This window comes from Octodon degus, unplaced genomic scaffold, assembly GCF_000260255.1.
Source record: "Octodon degus isolate 3935 unplaced genomic scaffold, OctDeg1.0 scaffold00039, whole genome shotgun sequence".
Lineage (NCBI taxonomy): Eukaryota > Metazoa > Chordata > Mammalia > Rodentia > Octodontidae > Octodon > Octodon degus.
In genome coordinates this window covers 12838118-12858142 of record NW_004524615.1, presented here as the reverse complement: position 1 = coordinate 12858142, position 20025 = coordinate 12838118, and the positions used below count along the sequence as shown (strand labels likewise).

General features: G+C 41.7%; 2 protein-coding genes across 2 annotated transcripts in view; one reads left to right on the top strand and one right to left on the bottom strand.

Moving 5' to 3' along the window:
• Ubac2 (UBA domain containing 2) overlaps positions 1-20025 on the top strand; it is a 161229-nt gene that overhangs the window by 86475 nt on the left and 54729 nt on the right. Inside the window, exon 5 of the mRNA XM_004631192.2 lies at positions 19109-19232. Coding sequence (XP_004631249.1) covers positions 19109-19232 — 124 coding nt within the window. The remainder of the gene's footprint in view (positions 1-19108; positions 19233-20025) is intronic.
• On the bottom strand, positions 1263-14279 carry Gpr183 (G protein-coupled receptor 183). Its single transcript, XM_004631191.2, has 2 exons — positions 14216-14279; positions 1263-3077 (listed from the first exon to the last, which is right to left on the bottom strand). The coding sequence occupies exon 2, from the start codon at positions 3045-3047 to the stop codon at positions 1974-1976; it is 1074 nt and encodes a 357-aa protein (XP_004631248.1). The 5' UTR covers positions 3048-3077; positions 14216-14279; the 3' UTR covers positions 1263-1973.

Genomic DNA, 20025 nt, shown 5'->3' with positions numbered 1-20025 from the left:
GTGCTGTTGATGCTTAGGTAGAGTCATTCATATATGAATGGCGCACAGATTTGTGGTAAAGTGGGGCGAAGGGATGGTAAACCTCACAGGCAAAAGGACAAGCAACAGATGCCTGTAGAAACTGCTACAGGAATTTACTTTCTTATTTAAAAGACCCTCAGGATTATCACCCTATCATTTACCTTAAGGCACTTTATTGGCTTATATATGACAGTCATAAAATTTGTTTACTATGAAGAAGCTCTGAAAGTAAGGGACCTTTGTTTCTAGTTTGTCTTTCGTGTCCCTCACCATGGTTTCTGGTTAGAGATGGTGAATCAGATGACCACCTGAGAGCCACCTTGCACAAACTGTAGTGTCCACCCTTCCTTCAGTTCCCTTGGACAGCCAATAGGTGGAGCAAGGGAATAGTGCACAGATCCTGACCTCCATCCGGTTTCGCCTGATTCCTGAAGATACTACAAAGACCAGGTCTGTTTTTGTTAGTGGCCAAAAGGCAGGAGGTTCTCTGTGAAATTTAATGCAATGTGTATCTGAAGTATAGTCAGTGAAGTATTGCATCATCCACTAAGATTCATTTCCTTGCAGGGTAAAAAATGAACAAGATAAGAATTTAAGTATTTCCAGAGTCTAAAGCCCCACAAAATGTTAAGGGATGACTCATGATTCAGCATTTTATTTCTTCATCTTCCATCATCAAAATTAGTTTCATAGCAAACTGAGATACTGTATTGGGGAAATTTGGGGGGCCGAGTTAAACAAATTTGAGTTGGCAGACAGATGGACGATACTCGGAAAGGTCACAGAACTTACTCATATTCAGGTATTCATTTGCGCAAGTTGATCACATTGGAAACAGTCCTGAAAACTCTTAATTTATAGTTTTGCATTTTACTTCCTGTCTTACTTAGGCAAGTAACAACTGTATCTCCTGTGGCTGCACTACCCCCACCCAGACCTCTCTCATAATCTAAACTACAGAAGTACAGACACAAGGTACTAGTAACCTGGGAGTGAAAAGAAATGATCGCTTAGCAACCTGAGGAAAACTAAGTGTACATGCATGTCTTCACTCCCAAGAAGAGTTCGCCTAGTAGATACTGCCGCATAAAATCCTGAACTGTGGCCTTTAAATCCTAGGCTGGCTTTTTGGAGGGACAAACTTGATGCTTTCATTGCCTCAGACACCACCCACATTTACATCATTGTTATTAAAATCTTTCTTGCTAATTATATTCCCCATAACTTCTGCTTTTGCTAGTAGTGAACATCGACAGACGAACTCATAACTTCATGGCATCCTACTCTTTATTCCAAAAGTGTTCAGTGAAATAGTTATGACTCAGAACAAAACAAAACAAAGCAAAATGTTACTGAGAGGTAAAATCTAAAATACAAAAGATAATAGATTTAAGAAATACATTACCAAAAATACTGTACAGTATTAACATTTTTACACTAACCAGTCTTTTCTCCTGTGCCAAACTATTGACAGGAAATGATTGAGTTTTTATTAGCTCAAACCTTTCCTTTTATGTTGAGTTATTAAGACAGCTTCCTAGCTAGACATGGCAGAACAGCACTGTAATCCCAGCACTCAGAGAGGCCAAGGCAGAAGGATCACCTGACATAGGTGACTTAGCGAAACTCTGACTCAAAATTTGAGAAAATAAAAATAAAAAAGGATGAGGGCATGTAGCTCAGTGCAAGGCCCTGGGTTCAGTCACCAGTACCACTAAAAAAGAAAGAAAAGAAAAAGGCCTTCCTGGTTGATATATTATTTATGAATTAGAACTTGTGTTGTGTTCTCTCAGGCTGACATATCACTCAGTTTACTTCCACTTTCACCACAGGAAATAGTGTCCAGTGAAACGAACTAAAAGGAATCCCAGTCAGAAGTTGAGTGATCATTTGCCTTAGAAGTCCTAGCAGAGTTGGTCATCCCGTTCACTTTGGGTCCCAGACAGTCCTTGTTACTTTCCATTTGAAGTCTTGGAATGTATCATCATCTGGGACTCTGTCATCTCACGTGAGTTTTCTTCGGGGGCTGACCTCACCGCACTGGAAAGCGATACACTGACTTGACGTTTCAACATCTTCATGACCTTCCTCTTGTACCCTTTACATGCAAAGAAATATATAAAAGGGTCCATGCAGCAGTTGAAGTTCATCAGGCATACTGTAAAGTGCAGAGCAAGCTGGAATGAGTATTTTTGGCTGCATTCTAAGGCATCATGAAAGTGAAGCTTCTTAATCATGTGTTGAATAATTGCAACATGGTAAGGCGTGAAGCAGAGAACAAATACGACAATGATGAAAATAATTGTGTTGAGGGCCTTTTTGTTTACACCTGATTTCTCACTTAGAGGGTTTTGTTTGGCAGTTCTAAAGAGTTTGCAACAGATCTGAGAATAGCAAATGAGAATGATGACGAGTGGAAGCACATACCCTATGAGACACGCACCGAGCAGAATCCAGGGTAGTGACTCTATGTTTTCAAAGTTTGGATATTCCATGCATGTAGTCCTTTCCGTCTCCTGCTTAGACATGGGGTTAATGAGCAGTGGGAGTGTCTGAGCGAATACTAGGAGCCAGACCAATATGCAAACCCCTTTTGCATATTCGACTCTTTTCATCTTGTTATAGCGTAGGGGATGCACCACAGCAAAGAAGCGGTCGATGCTCAGGCAGGTCATGAAGTTCACTCCCGCATATGTGTTGATGTAGAACACAAGCGCAGTTATCCTGCACAAGGCGTCGCCCAGTCTCCAGTCAAAGCCCAGGGCATAGTAGGCTATCCGTGTAGGCAAAGCAGTGGTGAAAAGGATGTCAGAAATCACCAAATTCGTTGAATAAAGGGTAGTAGAGTTGATTTTTTTCCTGTTTTGAATGATGACAACCAAGGCCAGCATGTTTCCCACAAGTCCAATGATGAAGACGAGGCTGTAATGCAGAGGCATGAGTATCCTGGCGGTGCTGTGGTGCATGTAGAGGTCGCAGCCATTTCCCTGAGGAGTTGGAGAGGGGGCAGTGAAATTGTTCGCCATTTCGAGATCCAGTGGTGGTGGTCGGAGTCTCTAGGAAAAAACCAAGAAGGGCCTGTTTAATTAAAAATGTACTCCAACCTATATAACCAGTCATTTGTATATCTAGTTCATGTTTGAAAAATTTTTAGAAAGAGAATAAAAAATAATAAAAAGCATTAGAAAGGATATAGAATTTCACCAAAGAAGTTGATAGAAATTCAACAATGGTTGCTATATCGCAAATTGTTGTCTTCAAATTAATTGTTCAGATTACCAGATATAAACATGCAAAATTGGTCAAGAAAAAAAACATAATCATTAACTGTTCCTTTCAGTAGACCATTGGGAATCAGCACTAGTTATCCCAGCTACCCTGTGTATATACATACATATTTCCCCCCTTGTTTCTTTTCTTCTTTCCCTCATCTCAGTTATTCCTTCTCTTTGAGCAGTTTCTTTCCCTTTCACAGTATCTGTTGTACCTTTCCATTTTTATTTACTCTTTCAGGTTCTTTTTTTCTTTCTTTCTTTCTTTCTTTCTTTTTTTTTTTTTTCAGTACCAGGGATCAAACTTGGACCTTGTGCTTTCCAGGCAGGTGCTTATGCCTCTGAGCTATCTCCCCAGCCCACTCTTTTACAGTAGGGAGAAATATGATGTTTATCTAGTTCTTAAATTTTCAATATTTACATATTCTAAAGAAATCTTTGATATGTAATGTGGTTATATATGATAATATGAAGAAGAAGGAATAAAATTTATTTGTCATAATTAGTAGCTTTAGTAAAGCTCTGATAAAGGAAGTATAGCCTTCTAAATAAGGCAAATACATTTTTGTGACAAGAGGGAATGTACCAGCTTTTTAGATCGAAATTCCCCTTCCTTTTTCTAAACCACTGTCTGGTTATAAAGAAAATCAGGTTAGAGGACCCCATATTTTAGATAGGTGTTAGGCTTTGCTCTTAAATTGAATTTCAGTTGGACTTTTTTTTTTTCCCAAATGTGTTATCACTACCAGGAAATGAAATCAGTCACACATTTATGTAGTGAAATATGAGCTTACCACAGTGATCAGATTTGTGTTAACCTAAAAAGTATGAGAAATGAACTTAGGCCTTGTTAGGAACTGAAAGTTAGGTTTTCTTTTTAGAAAAAGAAGAAGACTGTGACAACCACAACCAAAACGTCAAAAAAAAATAGAAATAAGAGAGGAAAACACTTAAGTTACTAAACAGGAAAACTTTTAAAGTAATTGTGAGCTAGATGAGCTCACGAGTGGACGTGTGAGTGCACATTGCACGTGGAGGCAAGCATCACTTGGGGGTTTTTCATTCTGCTTGATCTGCTGGATAGCCTTATGTCATGGTACTCTTTGTGTTTGTATGTCTAGATTTTATACAGACGTGATACAATTCTACCTTTGATAGTATTTCAATGTGTTAATGGCTAATAATGCTGTTCTCCCTTGGTGTAATTTTGGATTATTGCCAATTCTTACAGCTAATGTTGATAGAAATTTCCAGAAACTAAAAATTTAGACAGTAAAGAGCAACATAGAGTAAACTTTGATGAAAGTAGGAAGAGCAGAGCAATAAACCCTGCGTGATTATTTTTAGAAGAAAAATTATTTCATTTGTGGGACTTTGTAAAATCTTACATGGAAGTCACCAAAATTAAGAGAAATTTCTAATGTACTTAGTGATGCTGCTGCTACACAGTAGGCACTTAGGAGGACTCACAGGGCTGTCAGGATACTCCGAAGGTGCAGGTGTGGACTGCATCCAGTGTAGGTGGGCAGACCCGTACAGAAAGTGAGCTTGATCTACAGGGAAGAGGACAGACGTGGAAACAGAGCAGTTTCTTATTCAAGATCAAACCAGAATGGAAACTGGTATGGGGGTGGGGGAGGATGTTTAGTAGAAAACACAGAATAAGATGGTAGGAATCCCAACAGATTTACGTTAATTTAAACTTGTCTGATAAAAGATAGAGACTGTCCATTTGGAAATACAACTGTCTGCTGCCTAGAAGAGAATATAATTTAAAGTGATTCAAAAGGTTAGAAATAAAAGCATGGGAAAACACGAACCAGTCAAATCCTAACCAGTGCAAATCTGGAGTAGTGATCTTAATATCAGAAAAAGTATAATTCAAGGCGAATATCATTGAGAATAAAGATCACTGTAAGAGTTAAGAACAGAAAACACAATTATGAAATATTCATGTACCAGGAAAATTTGACAGAATTGAAAGAAGAAATTGGCAGATGCACAGTTATAATGGAAGACCTTCTGGATTCCTGTTAGCATATGCTAGAAAAGAGACTCAAGACTTTGAAGATTTACCCAACATGATGGGAAAGCTAATAGGATTTGTGCCAAAGGCACGTGGACACATCTGAAACTCGACCAGGCTCTAGAGCATCAGAGGTGTCTTGAAACCTTCAGAAAATTATTGAACAGACCATATTGCCTGACTGCAGTGCAATTAAATTAGAAAACAACAATAAAATGTAAAAGATAACTTTGAAACTAAAACGTATATTCCCAAGGAATTTTGGGGTTAGGGAAGAAGCCTCTGAAATGCTTAGAACTGAATGACAAAAATAATTCTTGCTCAAATTGTGCACTGCAGCTAAGGAATTAATCCAGGAGAACACAATGTCTCGAGTGCATTTATTAAGATTGAGACTGGGTAGATTAAATATATAGCTCAAGAAGCTGAAAAAGAGCGGAGTTTATCCAAAGAAAATAATGAAGACAGTTGCTGAAGTTAGTGAAATGCAAAACAACAAATTATAAATATGGATTTTATATTTTGTGCAGAAAAAAATGAAGTGGTCCTTAAATACAAGTCATGGGAATGGCATTGTGGAATAAAAGTGGGGGGAAAACTGTTTATTTGTAGAACGCTTCCTGTGAGAAGCAGCTGTTTAGTCACTAAGACTGGGCCCAAGGGAGAAGTAAAGATTCCAGGCAAGGATGCCACTGAGCATCTGGCGTCAAGAACTTCTTTTAATTTTCTAATATCTGAGAAAATGGATTTTTCTTAAAAACTCAACTTAGAAAAGCAGATTCATAGGAAATTACTCTTTAAAACACACACACACACACACACAACTTGAGTGTGCAGTTGGAGAGTCCTCTGTATGGTGATTCTGATTGCAGCTATTGGGAAAGGCACACGCACGTGAGACTCTGAGGAGGAGGAGGTGCCACTGTGACAGCTTGTAAGTGACACCTAATGCTTCCTGGAGTGAGCTGGAGCATTGGTAGAGCGGGAAATGGCAAGGGTTTCAGAACAGTGAAAGTTCAGTGATACTTGACAGTGTTCATTACAAAAATGAGTTTGCAAACTATCCAGATGCTTTTCATTAGGACAATATCATACAATGGGATATGCATTATGCAGCCCCTGAAAGTGGCAGTAGAGGAGCCTGCTTCTTGACAGGGAGTTATGTTAAGGACAGCAAACATGTAACACTGCTTTTTTTTTTTTTTTTAGATGGTTGTACTGGGAATTAAACACAGGGTCTTCACACTGAGCTGCATCCCAGCCTTGTTTTTGTTTTTTTCAATTGAGATAGGATCTTGCCAAAGTGCCCAAGATGGCCACAAACTTGCAGCGCTCCTGCCTCCGCCTCCCAGAGTGCTGGGATTGTGCAGTAACTTGCTGCTTTTCCTGGTGACAGCAAATACACATCATATGCGGAGAAGGGTGTCTCATGTCAACCCTGCACAGTGTTGTACAGGTACCTTGAGGGCTTTATCCATACAGTCTAAATTTTAATGCTGAACATGAATGAACTGAAATGGATAAGTAGGTAATTAAATTTTTAATCTAAGATAAAAATATTTTTATTTAGTTCTTTTTACAAAAACCTGGTCATCTGACGTATGTTTCAGAGCTTCCCTCTAATGCTCTTTTTTCACATGTATGCATCAGCCTCCTAGGAGCCCTATAAGTCATGTCCTGTAAAAACACTCAGCAACCTGCTCAGGATGGCTTGTGCTTTCCAAGTGAGGAGCCTGGGGTCCTTCCATGCTGAGTCGTTTTCTGTGATGCCTGTCCAGGCCTCTGCAGGAGAAGCTGCCTCAGGAAGCCAATGAAGAACTGAGAGTTTGCAGACAGCTTGGTCACAATGTGGCTACTCTTCCCAGGAGTCTTAGTTTTCTTGTTGCTAAGACAAAATACCCAATGCCCAAGGTTAGGGGAGGAGAGGTTTTTTTAGCTCACAGTGTGTAGAGGTTTCAGCCCATCATGGGCTGGCCCCGAGGTGGCTTGGCAGATGGGAGCAGTTCATGGTGGGCAGAAGGTTGCAAAGCAGCTAGCTGCAGACAAGCTTCTTCCTGTCCCTTATATTGTATCCAGTCTATCGGGACTAGGGCAGTGCCGGTCCAATCAGTGAACTGATGTAGTAACCCACCTGTAATCCTAGCACTGCACCATGAATCAGTCACACATTCTAGTACAGCCACTTCTGAAAAAGCCCCACTTACAGCCCCATGAGGCCTTGGGGGGACATCTAGGCACAAGCCATGACACTAGGGAAAGGGACCACTCTGGGAAGCACATTCCCCAGGGAATCCTGTCCAGGGCCTTTCACTGAACACTGCTGCGCCGAAGGCAGCTGAGGAAGCACTCACAGGATGCAGACAGGAAGTGGGATCCATCACAAAGGGTCTTAGGTATAGATGACTGGAGGAGGTGCTGAAAGAAGTGTTTTGTGGAGATTTAGCAGTGCCGTCTCCCCCAGAATTGATCCCACAGGGGCCACTTAGTTCTTATTTCCTGTGTTATTAATACAGTCCTACAGTTTTCGTCAGTATTATTCTCAGGTTGAGGGAAAAATCCTTTTGTGCCCTTACCTGTCACCTGTTCTATCAACATATTCCAATCTATTATAATCTTCCCTTGGAGATGCTACTTTATGCTTTCCTTTAGTCAGTTTAGGGACTGTTTTCCTGAAACTTGAGCAGTGCTTTTAGGACATCCTGTGCTATGTCCTAGGAGCACAGAAATGACCCTGTTGTCTGAGAGGGGCCAGGACTGAAGGATGAATGAAATGATTAGCAGTGTGGGAGGAGCTAGCTCAGTCCTTAGGTCCCCGACTTACAAACATTCGTGTTGCGAACTTTCACGGGTATGCAGTATAAGACTCACTTTGTCAGTGTGCAAATGAACTGACTTGTAAATGATTTCCCTTCTTTGCTGTGTTCCTTCTTGTTCACGCTACTATCCTGTTCTTGCTCTGCATACCAGTGTGCTTCTAGCAAGTTTTGGATTGTTAATTTCCCTTTTTATCATTTTCGAAGTTTGGCTTTATGTCCTCTCTTAAATATATTTTAAGTAGCATTCATTTTCTTGTTAGGCAGCAGGTGTGGAGATGTTATTTCAGATGCAGATATGTACATGAGTTAAGTTTGAAAGTACCGTAACTTGTCATGGCACTACCTGGGGAAAATCCCACAAAAATGTGCTGAATTTTTTTTTCTCTTAGAACACTGACATCTGGACCAGCGAGATAGCTCAGTGGACTAAGCGCCTGCTTAGGCAAGCGCAGGGTCCGGGGTTCCATCCCTGGCACCACATGCCGTGCTGGCCCCACCCCTGGTGTGGTGAGCCAGCCCGAATCTGGGCGTGGTGGCGCATGCCTGTAATCCCAGTGCCTGGAGGCTTGAAAGCAGAAGGATCACTACAAGTCCAAGCTGCATAGTGAGAGCCAGCACGAAATACAAACACAAACGGACAACAACAAAAACTCAAAAAAGATGTATTGGACCCCCAGCTGTCCTTGGAATGCCACACCCTGAGGGGCAGGAATCCTGAGGCTCTTCCTTGCCACACAGATAGTATCCAAGCTACAGGAAAGGGGCTGATGCAGACTGGTGGCTGAGGAGCAGGGCCTGCATGGCCTCCGGAACTCCTATTTCTCCCCAAAACAGCCTGGAAGCCACCTGTGTCATTCTGTTACTCTGTTGATAAGCAGAGGAAAGAATCCCGGTTTTGTCTCTGAAATGGAATATTGAATTCTTTTAACTTTCCTGTTATTCTGACATGTAAAGCAGTCAATCCCTTTCTCAGAAAAATACCTTTCAAAGTCTTTCTACTTACATTTTTAGAAGTGGACCTGTGCACGCTTTTCTGGAGAAGTTACTTCATAGCTAATAGAGTCACTAACATTTCTTGAGATATTATCGTCTCTTTTTTGCATAACCGGACATGTTGACATGAGCTAGTTTTGTGCTGTTTTTTGATATTTTTTTTTTTTTTTTTTTTTTTTTTTTTTTTGCCACAAAAGGGAAAAAAGAAGAAGACCCCAAAATCTCATTTACTAGTACTTTAAGAAAGGTGTCTAAGTCCTAACCTGGTTTGTTCTCTGGAAATTTATACCTGGGTGCAAAGTTGAAGGCATTTGTGATTTTTCAAAGGAAACATATGCCTACTACTGTCTTAATGTACCTACTTGGATAACTAAAGTGCTTTACTAGGTTTTATTCATGATAAAAACAGTAAAAAAAATTTCATCATATTGAAATATTTACTTCATGCAGGATAATAGCTTTGGGTTTTTGCTCAAAGATTCCTAAAATATTACTGTTACTCTCTTAAGTTTTATCTTAATAATCATTGGCACCTTAAATGCTAGAGGCTAAACCAAGCAAGATGTCACATGCCTATAATCCCAGCACTCAGGGAGCTGAAACAGGAACACTGAAAATTCAAGACCAGCCTGGGCAACTTCGTGAGTTAGTGAGACTCTGTCTCAAATAAAAAAACAAAAAGTGCAAGGACCCTGGGTTCCATCCCCAGTTCAGACATTTTAAAAAGAAACAAAATAGGCTAAAAGTACCAAGAATTTTGTAAGGTTTTTGTAAGGAGTAGCTCAAGTGAGATGGTCACTGATCAGCGGTGACTTCCTTGGCAAGTCAGGTCCGGTCACAGCCCACTTCTCTCAGAGAGGGGACCTGACCCAGAGTGGCTACATTCTAACATGAACCAAAGTGCTGGGAACACACTTTCAAAAGCAGCTAGTTCCTAAAATATGGATGTGCCGATGACAGAGTTTCAGTGTTAAATAGTGAATGCTATTTGAGCCACTTTCTCCAATTCCTCTTTTTTTGTTTTTTGAAGACAGAGTTTCACTATGCAGTTTAGGCTGGCATGAAACCTGACTTTGTAGCCCAGGATGGCCTTGAACTCACAGCAGTCCTCCTGCCTCAGTGTCTCAAGTACAGGGATTACAGCCGTGCACCACCACACTTGGCCTCTGATTCCTCTTGATACACTGTTCTTGGGCTATTTTCTTGAGAAAGGCTAATATTGAGAGGAAATTCCTAAAATGAGGAGAAGTATAATCAACCTTAGGTTATTTGAAGTAACTAGGAACTGAGGCAGTACAGACTAGTGCAGCCCTAACCAGGGCAGGAGGGAAGCTCTCTGGGGTCCCTTGAGAACCACATGCTGCAGGTGATAAGAAGCTATTCATGACTTCCTTTGGTCACCTCGTTTTACAAGTGTTTGTCAAGTATTTGCCACAGCCTCCTTGTTCTTGCTCAAACAAGGACACAGGAGTGTGTGTGTGTGTGTGGCCAGTGTCATACACACGCCCAGCACTTGGTGGGTGATTGTCTTCATTTTTCTGCTAGTTGCCTGAACAAGCATCCCTTGAACTGCTGTGTGTGCCACAGGCCTGTGAGTGACAGGGTAGGTAGAGGACGCCATTTCCTGGCTGTGGAAGAGGAAACTGAGGCAGCCCCTGCCTCCCGTCTCTTCATAGCCAAAGTCAGATTGTCCCCTCCAATGTGCTGCTAGTTGGCCACTGTACTCACACATGGCCCAGGAGCCTGGTTCAGTAATCTCTGTGCATTGATGGTGATGCTGCTGCTGACCCTGGGGTAGTCTGCTTCAGACTGCCTTTCAGGGAGTCTGCAAAAGGTCACTGGCAGCATAAGACTCAAGGCAGGGCACTTTGTTCAAGACAGACGAGACGTGGCTACCAGCCTGTGGTTTCCTCTCAGTGTCTTGGACGGTGACTGACCCCAGTGAGTACTCAGTGAAGACCATTTCAGCCCATTAAACTACCCATCAGAAAAGGGAGACTGCAGAACGTGCCTGGAAGTGGGGAGTTTGGTTAAACACCCTCTTGGCACATTTGGGGTTTTACATTTTTCAGCCGTTTTCTTTCACCTTTCACTGATTATTCAATCCTCCAGCTTCTGAGGCTTTAAACCTAGCGTGTCTGTACCTATTCACACTCTCGTCTGTATCCCTTGTTCCTTCTTTCCTCTAGATGTCCTTAGAGACCAGCGATTCCTAGATGCTTCCTTGACTTCCTCCCTCCCCTGCACAGCCCTAGGAGAGCCGGCAAGGGTCTTTGCTGGGGCACTGTGCTGTCTGCTAGTGAGCGTGTGGTTCAGCCTTTCTCCTGTGAGCCTACAAGGGGACTGTGCCTTGTTCTCTTATCTCTGCAGCCACCCGATGACAGGCATTCAGGATATACCACCAGCTAAACCACCAAATCCCAGCTCTACTAGATGCCAGTCCTTGAGGAAGAGTAACCACCCCTGCTGTTCATGCAGGGCCCTGTTACGGGCCCTGCCCTGGCTGCTACACATGGAGGTCCACACTGAAGCCTCAGACTCCACCATTGCATTTATAGGTGGTGCAACCAAGGCATAGAACACTAACGACACAGCTGTTCAGTGTCAGGGTTTAGACCCAGGCCATTTGGCTCCAAAAATCACATTTAGTACAATATATTTTGCCCCTAGTTTCTGTTTTCCAGCATGATTTTGATATGGGTGGAAAAAAATGAGAAGGAATTGCAGAATTTTAACACATACCAACTCATTCCTGTCTGAACAAAGAGAGGTGGGCTTGGAGGGGAGGGAGATATGTGGATCAAAGTGAAGTTTATAGCACATTTAGAAAAAGAAAAGGGTTTTTAAATTTTCTTTAGACTTTGTTCTTTGTATTGGTATTGTAATAACAAAACAATTTAGACTGAATTTTCAATCAAGAGATGGTGAGTACTTGAAGTACTATTGAGTACTTTTGTACTATTTTACTTTTATAGTTTTTTAGGTATTTGCAGATATTTAACAAGATTTTTTTTTTTTTTTTTTTTTTTCTCTTTGCACTTCCAAAATACCACAAGGATCTTTGACCTACAGAGTCTGTGGAGGCTTTCACACACCTGTCTCATTGTGGGTGGACTTTTTAGGAAGCTGATATACTGCGGGATTCCTCACATCCTCAGTGCCTGTGCCCGCCAGGACCATTTACCAACTTCAGGGGGCCTTGAACAGGGCGGCGATGGGCTCCCTGGTGAGCTCCTCTGTTAGATGGTGGGCTCTCTTAGGTGGGAGCGACCAAAGGATGACTTGGTTTCATACATTTTTATCCTGCATACTTACTGCAGTAGACATCTAGTAAACGCCTACAGTTTAGTACACATGTGAGAGTCATAGAGTGGCCTGAGTATTTATGCTACTGAATGACTGGCCATCGTGCTAATAAACTAGGAAGCCCGCCAAAAGTAGTGTGTAAAAGGAACTCTCAGCAGTCACCCACATCACGTGAGGGAATGGGCGTGAGATTGCTTTGTGGAGCCACAGGTCTTGCAGTTTTAGGTTCAACAGTACATTTATTTATTTATTTAGAGACAGGGTCTCACTATGTAGCCCAGGCTGGCCTTGAACTCATAGCAGTCCTCCTGCCTTAGCTCCTGAGTGCTGGGATTACAGCATCTACCACTACACCTGTCCTCATAAGTATGATTAACCCTAGAGACAAAACATGCCATGAAATACCAGAAAGCACAGGCGGATGTTTATAAGTGCACATAGACTCAGAGTCTTTACGTAGACTATTCCATAAAATAAAGACCTGATAAATTTGAATCAAAGAATTTTCACAGAAATGTTAGGGCAGGGAAACTTTGCCTGTTGGATTCATCCTTTGGTAGTTTAATAGACAGTGGCAGGGAGAAAAATTTTAGACAGAACGTTCATATTTACTAGGAAAGTCATTGTTAGAAGGACTTGACAGAAATATTCTTCATGTTCCGAAAGAAGCAATCAAAGGCAGAGCTGTCATGCAGCTGGCGTGAGGCGCTCAGCTGGGCAGTAACTGAGCCGGTCAGAGCCCGATGCTAGAGCCCCAGCTCCTAAACGTCGTACTGCATTCAGAGTGACAGCAAACAGTGAAGACCTTACCAAAAACAACAACAGTAGCAAAAACCAGCACCCATCATTAGAGGAAGTCTCCTAACGGCAATAGTTTCACCAAGAGTCTGTCACTCCCATGCTCGACCCAGATTAAACCCTGGCAAATCACAACATAGCATTCATGGTTTGGTGATTTTTTTTTGAGGCAAGAAGTTGTAGAAAAAGTATGAATAGATAAAAACTAAACAACAGGGCTCTCTTTTTATCTAATTAATAGTTTATCTTTAGAATTAAATTATTTGAGAGGCAATGAAGCTCAGACTCTTTGCTGGTAGAAGGGTAAATTGGTAAAATGTTTTAGTAAGCAACAGCAACAAATATATATATATATATACACACTGCCTTATGTCCAGAGCTTTCTAAAATATACCCTTTGCTCCAGGAATTCCATTCATGAAATTCTGTCCTGAAAAATAATCTTAAATACAGAAAAGAGGGCCAGGGAGATAGCTCAGCAGCATAAGCACTTGCCTGGCAAACGCAGGGTCCTGAATTCAATCCCCGGCACCAAAAAACAAAATACCAGAAAAGACTTACGTATACAGATACATAAAGGTATGTTTCATAGTAAAATGTAATAACTTTTATTTTAAAGTGTGCTTTCTATCATATGTAAAACACATTCAGATGCAGAACACTTCATTTTAAATAACCTCATTTCTGTTTCTTCACATTAGAGTACCCTGAAATCTTAGCTGTACATACTAGTTTATACTTGAGTGGGTTTTTTGTCATTGTGCATCCACACCAAAGCACACAATGTGAGCCCTGGTTTTTGGCAGTATTTTGGCATCACCCGTTCCTTGCTTTCACCCTGCTTCATTATAGCAAATCAGTACTGCCAGCAAGCAGAGAGTCTTCACTGCAATGATCATATAATGTTTCTTAGAAATATTTATAAGTGATCCTTAAAGTTTTCCCCGAATCTGTCGTCAAAGCACAGATCGTGGTACTTACACAGCAGCAGCTTGTCCGTCTCGGTGAGCAGCAGTTAGTATTTCCACAGACTGGAGTCAGTTGAGCTTGGCATGTTGCTTTAAGAGTCACTGCAGACGCCCTTTTATGGTGTCGCCTTTTCTTCTGTCACCCTGTGTCTGGCTGTAGTACTGATTGGTTAGCCTCACGTATGCGTGTGTACTTTAAAAATAAAATGGGAAGTGAAATTTTTCTCATACTGATTTAAAAAAAAAAAAACTATCCAAAAGTCCCTTGGAATTTATGAACTGTTAGTGTGTATGGAACTTTATAAAATTTTGCGTGGATTTAAGTAGTATCAAACAATCTTTAAAGCAAAAAAGCTTTAAGGAAGAAAGAAATCATAGCATAGTGTCTAATGATTTTATATTGACATTCTGTGTAAATGTGTAGGTTTTTTTTTTTTTAATGCTTTGAGAAAAAAATGTTAAGTTTGACGATGTTATCTACTTGGAAACTTGGTATCAGGAACAGTTAGCGAGTGTGCATCTTATCGTCGGCTCATGACAAAGAGCAGGTTTCTGTGGTGAGTGGAGATGACACTCTGGCAGTGTAGAGACCTGCTAGAGGCCACCTGGCCCACTCACTGGCTGCCAGGAAGTGTAAGTGGTGGGGAGAGTTGAAGGGGGACACTTAGGAATAGGGCCCAGCTTTTGGGATTAGGCAGAGGAAGAAATTGCTACTGCCCACCTCACTCCACTCACCTTGTATAGGTGATTCAGTTTAAATCAGCAGTGTTACCTGGTTGTCAAATGCAATTTTTTTTGTAGGCTTAGTTACTAGCAATGCTGTGTGCCAGACTGGAGGTGCTGCTTACCCCCACTGAGGACTGATGTGGCCACTCACAGTTGGTGCTGGCGACCGGGCAGTGAGGGCCCTTGGTCGTGGCTCTTAGGAGAAATGGTAGGGTAAGCTGAGACCATTAGGCACTGTGGCAATTGGATCATTATCCCCATGCATTTGGGAACTCACCAAAGATTTGGATTGCTTCTTTCTCTGTTCCCAACTCTGGAGAGTAGAAGGAGGGCCAGTAAGAAAATTACTGGGGATCATTTTCAGATCAGAAGGCAGAAGTCATTCCCAAAAGTTGGAGTTATCTTTTTAATGGAGCATTCTATTTCTTATTTAGATGCTTGGGTAAAATAGATGATGATGTTGAATGACACTAGGGAATTGAATCATTTGGTAGGAATTTGTACAATCAAAGCTATATGGCAAGGGGCCAGGGAGATGGCTCAGTAGAATAAGTGATTGCCTAGCAAGCACAAGGGCGTGAGTTCAATCCCTGGCTCCACCCAAAAAAAAAAAAAGCTGTATGGCTCCAGAGCCCTTTTTACTCCTGGGTTCTGTAAAAATGTTCACATGGCTTTAGCCTGTTGGTGACGTCATTAAGTTCTTCTAAGCACTGAAATGCTGAAGATTTGTGAAAGAACATTTTCAAACTAATGAGTAAGCAATAAAGGGGTTATTGAAGTGGTCACCAAGATAATCCCTTGGGGGAATACAGAGATTGTATGATTTGGTGGAGGAACATGGCATAACATTGTAGGACCAGTTCATTTAAAGTGTGAGTGCAAGCTGTTGGTGTTGCTCAGTGGCAGAGTGCTTGAATAGCGTGTGTGAGGCCCTGGCACAAAAACAAAACGGGGCAGCGGCAGTAACAAAAACATGCGTTAACATTGCGGAGACATTTTGCAATTGGTTGAAAGGCCATGAGGGTGGGATTTGGTGGCTTTTAATTTTGGAAATAGTTATTATTATGCAAAATATGAGAGGCTCAACTAGTGTAAATATCTGTTCTAGCAAACTTGATCTGTCCTGGTTTGGGTAATTTAGTAGTCAAGTGTACAAAAAGAGGTAAATCCTGCAGATGCCATTGAAGTTTCATGTGAAAGAATTTCCTGTGCTTGTAGACCTTCATTTCATTGTTGTTGAAAATTACACTTACAGGGTTTCTTCAGCTGTGACTGTGCTATAAAGCCAGAGTCGTCCTTTTCTGTGTGTGAGGGAAGGTGGGTGTCTGTGCTTTTAGCTGAGAGTCTCATTTGCCCACCGCGGTGAGCACGTAGCAGGCACTCAGTCACCATTAGCAATGCCAGGAATGAAGGAACACTTTATAGCCTTTTTTTTCCTGTTTGTACTTCTAACCTCATATGCTCAAGATGAGACTTCCAGAAGTTACCTACTCACACTGAGGAAAAGGTCAAACTGAATTACTCTTGGCAGTGTAAAGAACAGATGTTTTCATGAAATAAGGAAAAGAGAAAAACTGGTCAGTGACTAATAACATTTTGGTATTTTGTGAAGTCTATGTGTATAGAAATAGCAACAGAAATTTTCTACAAAACAACCTGTATAATTCTGGTGTAAAATGTGTGATTTTGTATTATGCATCTATGTGGTTGAGTATTTAGTCATCATTTAAAAATATACAGATTAATAACCTCTAAGGGATTTTTAAACTTCTCCTATTGGTGTATAAGATGTAAACTGTGGTCATTAAAATTCCTGTCAATATTTTTTCTTGGTTTATGTTGAAATGTAACCTCAAACAAGAACACTGCTTCAGGTTATTTAATTATAACATCACTAGTAATACCTTCTTGCTAAATGTAAACGGAAGGACTTCTATGAACTTCTTCATAGAATGAACCTCAGAGAAGTTCAAGTTGAGCAAGAGGGCCCGATGCAGTTGGCTAAGCAAAGGATGACTCTGTGACTTCTAGGTGATCCCCAAGCCTTATTTTAAGTATGTGTATGAGATTGTATGTTTTGATCTCATTTAAAATAATAAAGCAAGTAAAGGAACATTTTTTTAAAAAGTGAAAGTTATATTCTGCTATAGTCTTCTACTGTTTTAAAAGGAAAATTGTCTTGCAAATATTTCCTGGGTGCCTCTGTAGTGTTAAGCTCGGCTGTAGAGTGAGGAGATAGCAGTGACCAGAGCAGTCCAAAATCCCTGTGCTGTGGAGCATCCGCCCTCACTGGGGAGGGCGGTGACACACGAGTGGGTCACACAGGACATGGAAGGAGATTGTAGGTGCACTGGGGAAGGAGGGCCAGGACAGGAAACGGAGTACAGCGTGGCTGTCTATGTGCCTCTGTCAGTGTGTGCGCACGCACGCGTGCTCATGTGCCTGCACACACACGTAGGGTGGCCAGCGAGGGCTGCTTTGAGTAGTTGACTAGTGTAGGGGTGGGGAAATGTACCTTGTAGTCTTGTGACGGCAGTGGCCTTCCTTACGAGGCGAGGAGCCATTGGAACGTTGTAAGCCCAAGAATGTCTTAACTTGTACTTTCAAGAAAAGAAAGCACAGCAGTTTAATCAACTGTTTTTGAGTTTAGAATAGGCCAAAAACAGTTCTTTTGTAAAATTGTGCTTTAATTTTTTTTTTTTTTAATCTAACACTGAATGTGGATTCTATGTAGAAATCTGCAGTAAGCGTTAAGGGATGCAAGTAAGTAAATCATAGTGCTTTCTCTTAGCATTAGTAATCTAGTGGGATATTTGTGAAATCCTTAAATAGTTCATTTAAATGCAGGTCAAGAAGGAGAATTATTTTTTGCTCCAAGTATAACAAGGTCCTAGCTGTGCTAAGCACAGAGCTGACGCCTGGAGACACAGCAGGATTCGTCCCCCCTGTCCTCCTGTGTGCCCCCTGTGGGAGGCAAGTGGCAGTACAAGCCAGCCGCTCCTCAGCGCCGCGGGCCCCAGCCTCCTGGGCCCATGCAGATCTGTGCTCCGGTCACTCGTGCAGTGTGGGCTCACTGGCTTCCCCTGTCTGCAACTTGCTGCATCCTTATCCGTACCTAGTAATGTTGCTTCCACTTACCGTGTGTGTGTGTGTGTGTGTGTGTGTGTGTGCGTGTGTGTGCGTGCGCGTGCAAGCACACATGTCTAGCTATGAGGGGTAGGAGAGAGAGAACATACTACATGGTGTATGTGTGATGAGGCAGATGGGCAGGAAGACAGTGGTGGGAAAGGGATAAGGGAGTTCGGCTCTTACCTGTTTCATGGCAGTCTTGAAATTAGGATGCTGAAGGCTATGGGAGGAATGATCGTAAACACTGGAGTATGTGACAGATACCTGTCTTCAGGCACAGGGCCTGGAAAAGCCTTCTGTTCTGCAAAGAGAGTAATGGTAACTGTTAAAGAGGTGGATTGGAGAGAGCAGGATGCTTGGGACTCTGAGCACTTCAAGGTTGTGGTATCAAATTGAGGTTTTGAGCCAGAGTAGGGGACTGGCAGCCATAGTAGGTCTGGCTTTGTTTTCCTAGTTGAAGCCATGGAGGGTGTTGAAGGCTGCTCAGGGTGAAACTGGAGCCAAGAGAAAAGACTGACATGGAACCCTGGGGTGAGGGTAAGGTGTAAAGTCACTGGAAACCAGAAGAAACAGGGTCAGGACGCAGGAGGAGAGCGCCGGAGCGAGAGCAGCAGACAGCGTGCAGCGCTCCTGACGCGATTGCCCCTCTGCCTGAGCTGAGGCTTTTGGCTTTGACCACGACCAAGCCTCATGTTTGTTGCTTTTGGTTTGTCTAGGTTTCTGTCAATAGCTTTTAAGTCATTCATGTGCGAAAACATTGTGGGGACTTTAAATTCCCTCACAATGCCTCCCAATAAGTAGAAGCTGAACCACTTCTTTGCAGTGGTTTTGAAATAGCAAAAGGATAAGCTAATCAGAGTTTCTATAGGTAAAGTGTAACAGGTAATTGCAGCTTCTTTTGCAGTTTGCATGTTTGGAAGCCAACTTGTGTATCTAAGACTATGCCTTCAGACTCGATAGATGATGAGCAGTGTTACTTCCGATCTCCGTGTGCCATTGGTATTGTGAATTCAACCTTATGCAATTGTGATTTTTCTCTATTTGTTTGCATAGCTTGGCACCTGTGTTTGCTCTGTTTGTACCATTTTACTGCTCCATACCGAGAATCCAAGTGGCACAAATTCTGGGCCCGTTATCCATCACAAACAAGACATTGATTTATATATTGGGACTACAGGTACAGTATGCCTTTTATGTTCACATTTCTTTAAGTAACCCTTTTTCTCATTTTTGATTTTTTAAAAAATTTTTTCTCATTTGATCACCTTGAAAACAATGCTTTTTCCCATAAGTTTGGCTTCATGATCTATATCAAATGTTTAGAGGAAGTGTTACAGAACAAGAACATCAAGGTGTGGAAGGTACTAGAATACTTTCATAGCCTTTAGAAATCTGATAAGCGCTTTCACTGTAATTTTATCAGCGGAAAATATTTTCACTTAATTGTATGATTGCATGTAAATACTTGTAAAAGTCATAGCTTGAAGTAGAAACATGAAAACAATGAAGGTAGAAAAATCAACTTAGTGACTACAGTGTCAAAATTTAACTTATTGTCACAAATAAAGCTGGAAGAAAAAACACAGTATGCTTTATTAATCTGAGCTTCGGGGTTTTATGAAGCATTATGAACAGCATTGTTTCTGTGTTTGCCAGACATGAGGTAGCATTACTGTCTGCTACATGGTCTGCTGTGAAGACCACTAGACTCCTCCCTGCCTATCTTGTAGCCTGAGCCCAGTGTTTCTCTTCAGTGACATTCACTGAGTATTGATTTCTCCCTGATGGGCTCCAAGCCCTGAGCTAGACACACACCAGTTTTCAGTTTTCTCTCTGTAGGATGTTTCATTTCTCCTCTCACAGCTTTTGATGTAAAGTTTTATTCTACAGTTTCTGTGGTGCCATGTGTAGCTTGGCCTTTCGATCCACTAGCTACTCTGAAAGCATTCCTTATCCCACACGTAGCAAAC

Coding starts and splice junctions, on each gene's coding strand:
- Gpr183 (XM_004631191.2), bottom strand. CDS start 3,047: ATGGCGAACAATTTCACTGCCCCCTCTCCAACTCCTCAGGGAAATGGC.